At 46.9% G+C, this 8646-nt stretch overlaps 1 protein-coding gene across 6 annotated transcripts in view; it reads left to right on the top strand.

Annotated features, from left to right (window-relative positions):
* LOC120952328 (zinc finger CCCH domain-containing protein 18) overlaps window positions 1-4845 on the top strand; it is a 43807-nt gene extending 38962 nt beyond the window's left edge. For all 6 annotated transcript variants that reach the window (XM_040371602.2, XM_040371606.2, XM_040371604.2 and 3 more), the window contains exons 5-8: window positions 1908-2008; window positions 2101-2218; window positions 2305-2438; window positions 2512-4845. In XM_040371602.2, coding sequence (XP_040227536.2) covers window positions 1908-2008; window positions 2101-2218; window positions 2305-2438; window positions 2512-4504 — 2346 coding nt within the window. In that variant the 3' untranslated portion in view covers window positions 4505-4845. The remainder of the gene's footprint in view (window positions 1-1907; window positions 2009-2100; window positions 2219-2304; window positions 2439-2511) is intronic.
* Window positions 4846-8646: the final 3801 nt, after the last annotated feature.

The following is an 8646-nucleotide window of genomic DNA, read 5'->3' on the forward strand; positions in this document are numbered from 1 at the left end:
GAAATGCTGCCGAGAACGTGTTTACTGATACATAAGATAGCGGAATCAACTGCTGCTTCGAAGTAAGAACTATACTGGTTAGAAGATCAGGATAGACAGGAAATTAGTTTCCAGAATCGGCTCCGGAATCAACTCCGGAATTGGCTCCAGAATCAGAATCGGCTCCGAAAATGGTTCTGGAATTCGATCCGAAATTGGCTTCGAAATCAAAATCGGTTCTGGAATCGGAATTGGCTCCGGAATCAAAATCGGCTTCGAAATTGGAGTTGAATCTCCATAAGAAGACACATTTGGATCCAATGATGCTACGTATTGATAGCCGCAAAGAATCAAAATTTAATTGTAAACGATCCATTCTAGTGGATATTACGCGGACTGAATACGCCTCTGAAACATCCTATTTCAATTCAAGAACTGATTCTCATTCGGGAGCTAATTCCAATTCTGGAGTCAATTCTGATTCTGTTACCGGAACAAATTGCGATTCGAAGGTCGATTCCGATTCCGGAGCAGATTCTGATTCCGGAATCAATTCCGGATTTAACTCCGGATCAGACTCTGGAATCGGAATCGATTCCAGCATCGGAATCGGCTCCGGTATTTATTCCGAACATGGAATCGGAATCGGGTAGGTCCGATTCCGAGCTCCCACCACTACAGGATAAGTTTGCGATGTGTTCCATGACTGAGACAAATCTACGAACAAATTTTGGGTACGAACAAATAACAACAAATAAAGTAAAAAAGCAGTAGTTTCAAAATTGGGGTGGTTAAGGTCCAGTTCCTCGAATGATCGGTTACTCGGAATTATCGCTTCGGAATTAGCGCATCGGAATTAGTTCTAGGAAGATATCGCTAAAGGATTAGTACCAGAATCGGTATGGGCTCGGGATCTGTTTCAGGAAAGGCATTGATTCAGGATCAGTTTCAGAAATGGCATTGGATCGGAATGGACTTGAGATCAGTTTTAGAACTGGTACGGGATGTAATTCAACTCCAGTACGATCAGTATTAATTCCAGGAACGGTATTAATCTTTGATCAGTAGCAGGACCAGTACGGGTTTAGAATAAGTTTTAGTACCTATGTTAGTTTTTTATCAGTTCCACGACCGTTATTAGTTGGGGATTAGTTTTAGGAACGGTATTCCTATAGGATTTGTATCAGCATCAGTATGGGTTCGGGATCAGCTCCAGAAACGGGTTTGGATTGCTATGGGCTTGGGATCAGTTTTAGGACCAGTACAGGATGTAATTCATTTGGATCACCAGTACTGGTGTAGGATCAGTTTTAGGACCAATGTTGGTTCGGGATCTGTTCCAGGAACGGTTCGAATTCAGAGTCAGTCTCAGTTCCGTTTTTGGTTCAGGATTCAGGAGGTAAAGACAAGGTCAGTTCCAGATCAATCAACAGATCAGTTAAACATTTGTCATTAGTTCCTGAACTGGAAGAAGTTTGGGAGTCGCTGCTTTTGGCATACATTTCAGAGTTAAGGGGTGCCTTACGTTGCGTAGCTCTTTAACCGGGCCAAACTAACTAGTCTAAATAAAATGCGCTTCAAAGTATTTATACATTTGATTGCTCATTCTTCACATTAGCATTTATAAGCTTGCTTTATGGCGGAACTAGTTGGCTAATTGGCTGTTTCGGCGTTGAATTTAATCCCTAAGTTATTTTTATACCAGCAATTTCAAACTGACCTCTGATTGTTATGCTTTGCATCGAGATTGAATGTATGTCCGCGTAACACAAAATGATCGTTAAAAGATCAATCAATATGGCGGCGGTAGCGATTATGTGGCTCCGAAGAATAATTTCCTAATTACAAAATTAACCGATTAAGCATGCATTTTCCAACCGTATAATAATTGACATTGAATCATTTTCACATTTCCTTTCCCCTTCTAGGCCGTCGAACAAGGCGACGATGCAGTGACGAAGGCTCCTCTAACCGGCATACCGCAGGTCGACTATGTCTGGGATCCAAATTTGCCTCGAGAGCTGCGAGGGTAAGTCACGGCCACGGAGTGCGTCGCTCACAAAACAAAAACTTATGCCCCCTTCCATATTAATCTCGTGTGCCCTTTTCCGCTACCGCCAGATTCAATTTGTCCAATTATCCCTTCCTGGACTCGGTACCGGCGGAGGAGGACATCGAGTTCACGTGCGATCCGAAACTGCACGATGGATTCTACGCCTCGATCAAGTACAACTGTCAGGTAAGTCGAAGGTCATTCGCCACTTGTTTTTCTCGTGGAGTTAATCGTTTTTTTTCAATTTTTCGGCGGGGGCCTTATTTCTACAGCTGTACCATCACTGCATCCACGGCATTCGGTACGACTTCCTGTGCGCCAACTATACGGCCTTCGACCAGAAGACCTTCATCTGCCATTTCGCGTCGGAGGTGGACTGCAAGAACTCGCCCAAATACTGGTTCCGGTAAGTGTGATCTGGTTGGAATTTAAAATGAAATTGTTCTGAACGATTGGGTGTTTTTTTGTGTTGTTTTCAGTAACGAGCCACTGTATAAGGCGACCACCACGACCACGGTAAAACCACCACCGACAACGTCAACTACGGCCGCTCCCACGACGGTTCCCTCGCGACCCAAACCGTTGCGCAAACCGGTGCGCAGAAGGCGTCCGCAGGTCGACTACTATTACTACGACGAGGACTACGAGGAGGACTACTACGAGGAGCGCAACCGGCGCCGCAAGAACCGTCCGCGCAATCGCCGCCCACTGTACGACGACTACGAGGAGGACGAGCGGTTCGATCGGGTGCGCTACCGCGAGCGGGAACGTGACCGTGTCGAGGAGGACGATGACTATGTGGAGGATCGGCGCCCGTACCGCATGAAGACTCGCACGCGCAACGGTGGAGATCGACGACCGGTGGTGGACGATGATCGCCGGTACTATGACGATCGCCGACGGGACCGTGATCGACGCCCGGTCGCGGATGAGCGTCCCATGCGGCGTCCCATGCCGTTGGATGAGGTGGAAGAGAAGCGGCCGGTGGCGACGGTGAACGAACGAAGGCGGCCATCCCGACCGACGGTCGACAGTCGCCGGCAGGCGGTAGGCGAGGATCGTCGCTCGTTCGCAGGCGATGCGGAAAGCCGCCGTGGTTCGGTGGTGGAGGAGAGAAAACCAGCGGCCAAGCGGCCGGCCTACGACGATCGGCGCTATCAGGACGAGGTCGACGAGGAGGAGGACGACGACTATGATGCACGCGGATCGTACGGTGGTAGTGGTGGGCGTCGTGCCGCGGACAAAGGGCGCCAGCAGAACGACGTGGTGACGGTGAAACCGTCCGGCTCGAGCATTTACGACCGTCCCCGGGCAGCGCCGCGCATCAATCGGCCGGTGCCGCTGAACGAGAAGAGCAAGTACGCGTACGTCAATCCGGATGCGGCGGGCGGGAAACAGGGTGCGAAAGGCTCAACGACGGCAGCGCCCGAACCGGAGTATTACGACGAGTACGAGGAGGTACCGGCCAGGCGTGACGATAAGCGCAAGGAGGCGGACGGAAAGCCGCCCCGTCCGAGCGCTTCGTCCGATGTGGTGTACTACGACGATGTGATCGTGGCGAAGGAAGATTTGCCCCTGCGTACGGCACCGGGCAGCGTGCGCAAGCCGGAGCAGAGCGAGCGCGTCAACGGCAGGGACAATTCCGAGCTCGCCAAGGGTGGATCGCGTGGTGGCATAAAGCACCAGCCGCAGTCAGCGCCAGCGCCTTCCAAACCGAACCGCAACGTGGTGCCGGAACGGGTGGAGGAGGAGGAAGATGCCGAGTACGATGTGCCCGCGCCACGCCCATCTGTGATTGCCCGACCGCAGGCCGCTCTGTACAGCAACTTCAAGTCGAAAAAGTCCCAGCAGCGGGAGCCACCGGCGACGGAGAGCGCGAGCACTGCCCGTGCGCCGGTGCGCTCTACCAAGCGGCCCTTTCTTCCTAGCCGCGGCGGCAACCCGTACCTGGCCCGCGGTCTACAGCCGGTCGGTGTAGCGAAGCAGCCGGCCGGCGGCAAGTCGTCCGAGCCGGAAAAGCCGGCCCCGTTCCGCATCGACATTGACGGTGCCACCACACCGCAGGCAGTGTCCGGCAAGCAGCGCAATCAGCAGCAAGCGCCACCGGCACCACCATCGCAGGCACCACCACAGCAACAGCAACAGCAGCAGCAGGAGGTGGTGAACGTGAAGACGCTCGACCAGCTGTACGACGACGAGTACGATGTGACGCTGAACGATGCGCTCAACCCGACGCTCAAGCCGCTGACGCGCAGTGCTCCGCAGAACTTCTTCCGCAACCGGTACGTCCACCAGCCGGACAGCGAGTTTGTGCCGTTCGAGCCGGCGTACGCACCGTCCGAGTTCCGGCGGACGGCGATCCGACCGCCGGCGCCATTGCTGTATCACGGCAACCCGGTAGCCATTGAGGCGGGCTCGGCCGCCACCTCCCAGCGTCGCGGTGCGCACGTGTTCGGCACGTACGAGTACTGAGCGCGAGCCGTTAACCATGGGTTTCCCTTTTTCCCCTCTCCTTTTCCCACCCCTTCCTCGCCAAAACAAAATGCTGGAAAAAATCTAATTTATTTTTTGAAACCCAACGAACTTCCCGTCCTTCCTGTCGTCCCAACCTAACCCGAATCAGACGCGGTGGCAACGTGCTGCGAGAGAGAGAGAGAGTGAAAGAAGAGAACTTCACATAAACAAATCCGTCCAAGCCTGCTATCGCGTCCACTAGCGATGTGTGAAATATTCTCTTTAATATTTTTTGTTTTTGTAAATACTGTAGAACCGTGGCAAGCAATAAACGAGCAATATGGAAATACTCAAAAATATGTAAAGGTGATAAGCGATCGTAACACATCGTCGGAAGAGCTTCCGCCATGCAGGTGGAAAGTGTGGCTACAATGCTGGCAAACAAACAACAATCAAACGAACCGAGGCATTGTAAATCGCGTAGAGAGCAAAGGGGGAGAATGAAGGAAGAAAGTAATTAAAGGTAATAGTTGCTAAGCAAAACGATCATGATGATGATGACGATGATGATGATGATGATGATGATGATGTATTGTCAAACAGAGGTGTAGAAAACGGAAAACCCCATCTTGGAAGTAATAGTACTAGAGGTAGTAATGGGCAGTAGATGGATCGAAATTTAATATGCAAAAATGCAAGTGAGTTAAACGGAAAGGGCGTGAGATGCTAGCGTTATATTTGAGATACTGTTTTCTTCTTTAACTTCCCCCCTGTAACATGTATGAATGTATGTATGATATGTACTAGTACACACAGTGGCAACACCCATTACGATAGGGCAAGCAACGAATATAAAAAAAAACGATACAAAACAGAAAAGCAAACATAGCATCGAGAACGGAACGTTTGACAGAGGAGGATGAAGAAAATAAAATTTTCTTTTATAAAAAAAACAACTTTGTGATTTTTTTTTGTTTTCGATAGAATAATAAAGCGAAGCACAAAAACGAACAAGTGTTAACTTACCCGATAACATGTTGAGTGCTAGACCAGTTATGTTTACCGGCGTTCCCAGGGGTTTTGCGATGTTTTCCGAAATTTTGCGTTGTTTTTTTGCCACGATTTATGGACTGTTTCCTATTATATTTTAATATTATATTTAAAAAAAGCTGTGCAAATTTAATTTTTCAGTAGGAATTGCTGGCAGCCACCCAGTATCTGTACCGCTGTACCAATACAGCTCGTAATGGCAGTTTTTACTGTGCTTGTAGAGGTGTGTGTGCGGTGCGGTGCGGTGCGGTGAGGTGCGGTGCAGGACACGATCGACAGATTGTTCTAGCAAGAGAGATCGTTGACAGTCCGGACAGAACAGATCACCTTTGAGCGTGTAATTTTCATTTGTTATGATTTATATTTTAATTTGTTAAGGCATTGTTAAGGGTACATTGTCCTTACTCGCTAGTATAATTTCGATTTTCACTAGCACAACTGGCGGCGGCTGACTGAGGCATTTTGCCAAACATTTGGAGCCGCTTCAGAAAATATGTTATTTTTTCATGTTTTTACTTAATTCGGACGAGAAAAGTTTTGTAAAAGGTAGATACACATGTTCTGCACGCATTGCATCCTTTTTCGCATAAAACACGCATAAAACACGTCCGTAGCGTATACGGACAATGTACCCCAGCTTTTGATAAATAAGCAATAGTACCAAAGAACACAAAAGCAATGATTGTCATGCCAATTCACAATTCAACACAGTTAATAAACCGATTAAAATAATACATTAAATTAGATTAATTCAAACAAAAGCACAAATTTCAAGATCACCTTACAAATCGATGTTATTACTATTTTTATGCTTAAAAGCTTTGAATGGTAGATTAGAACACGGTTTGAAATGATTTATGTTGTTATAAATTGTGCCTACAGTTTGATTTTGTCCAAAAATTGTTCGTACGCCGAAATGTAGCCAGAATATACTACTTACCACAATTCACAATTGACCCTTTTGACGGAAAAGGACCGTGGATCTTAAATCTCATTAAAACACATACTTATGCCCTGATTTGTGTTACATTTCAACATTTCAACATAGGTGTACGATCAATTGTTTCAGTGACAATTACGGTGTTACAATTTACTTCAATCAACCACTGACCAGATCTTCACCATGCGGCAGATCTTCGCGAAGATCCAGGCAGAATACAGACACAACACGTACCATCACTTTATTCACTTCAAATCCGCAAATGATAGCATAGCCAGGGTAAAACTGTATGACGCTATGAGCTCTTTTGAAATACCGACCAAACTGATTAGGCTAGTTAGAATGACTATGATCAACGTCAGTTGCCGAGTGAAGGTGGATGGAAAACTCTCAGGGCCGTGTGTCTGTCTGCTATTCAACATGACGCTAGAGAGGGCAATGCGGAACTCGAGCGGTCTTCAGGAATCATTTTCTATAAATCAACCCAGATTCTGGCGTACGCTGATGATATAGACTTCATTGGTCTGCAATCAACATTAGGGATCAAGCAGGCGGCAGCGAAACTCGGACTGCAGATAAACGAGACAAAGACCAAACTGATGGTGGCAACATCAGCGAACCTACCAATAACAAATCCAAACCTACGTAGGCGTGACGTACAGATAGATGAACGTACTTTTGAAGTCGTCCCAGAATTCACCTCTGTCGGTTCAAAGGTCAGTTCCGACAATAGCTTGGTAGTTGACTTGCGAGCAAGGACGCTGGCTGCCAACCGTTTATTCTACAGTCTGAGATAGCAGTTCACCTCAAAGAACTTGATGCGACGGACGATGCTGGGACTGTATAGTACCTATATAGTACCGGTACTCACATACACCTCTTAGACATGGACACTGTCCAAATCTGACGAAACCCTCTTGGCTGCGTTCGAGAGGAATATGTTCAGAAGGATACTTGGCCCCGTATGTGGGGAAGAACGATGGAGAAGCCGTAATAACGACGAGCTATACGAGATGTTCGCGACCTCACTGCCGTGAAGCGTATGAGGCTCGCAAGACTCCGGAGGGCTGGCCATGTTGTACGCATGTAAACGGACGACCCCGGCCGTAAGGCCTTTTTCCATCCACATGGACAGATAAGGCGTGGTAGGTTTTAATTGAGGTGGCAAGATGGCGTGGAGGCGACTTCCTTTAATGCAGGGATAACGGATTGGTAGATGAAGGCGTAAGACCGTAAGCGGTTTCGCACACTACTGAATCCAGGCCAAGACCGCAAAGCGGTTGTAGCCCCGGGTAAGTAAGTCAATGATGTTGTATTTGAAAACCAGAATTTAACAGACAAAGCATAAATTTAAACGATTTCCAAAACCAATTCAAATCAGGAACTTATGACGACCTATTGACCTATAACTGATCCGAAGCTATATCCGATCTGGTACTGATAGTAAACCCATGCCGTTCCTGAAACCTATCACGATCTCATACTGGTCCTGGAACTGATTTTTACCTCATACCGGTCCTGGATCTGATATTGACCTCATACCGGTCCCAGTACTGATCTTGAACCTATACCGGTCCTTCATCCGGTCACGAACCCTTGGTATTCTTTTGCATGGTCCGACAAATCACAATATGATTAGAATATTTTCACAAAAGAAATTGTAGCCCCGCTGATCCAATCTCTCGATTTATAACCATTTATAAACATCAATAAATATTAAACAAAAAAGATAATAATCCAACAGATACCGATGATCCTCTAACACATGGTCCAGCAATACGAGCAATACGGCGCAGTTTTTGTTTTGTGTTTATCACAGATTTATTTTATTACCAAAAAATTGCATTTGAAAAAACCGAACCGAAATGGATTTTCTTTTATGATGATTTCCCGCCCAACCAACATGCGCGCGCAAAAGTGTTCTTTAGTTGTTGTTTTTTTTCTTCTTCTCGTTTTTACTAGTTTTGTTTTCTTTTTTCACGTTCTGCTGCTAATAGATGTGTGTGTTTGTTTGTGTAATTTGCTGTTTGTTCAGTGTCATTTTGTCACGTGTGGTTTGTTTTGTAAGTTATTTCCCTTGATGTTTTCTTTTTTTTTAGCTATTATGATTGAAGTATGGGAACATTTCCTTTTTTGTTTGTTCTAAACGTTCTTTTATCTCTTTCACTCT

This window comes from Anopheles coluzzii, chromosome 2 (genome assembly GCF_943734685.1).
Source record: "Anopheles coluzzii chromosome 2, AcolN3, whole genome shotgun sequence".
Classification (NCBI taxonomy): Eukaryota; Metazoa; Arthropoda; class Insecta; order Diptera; family Culicidae; genus Anopheles; species Anopheles coluzzii.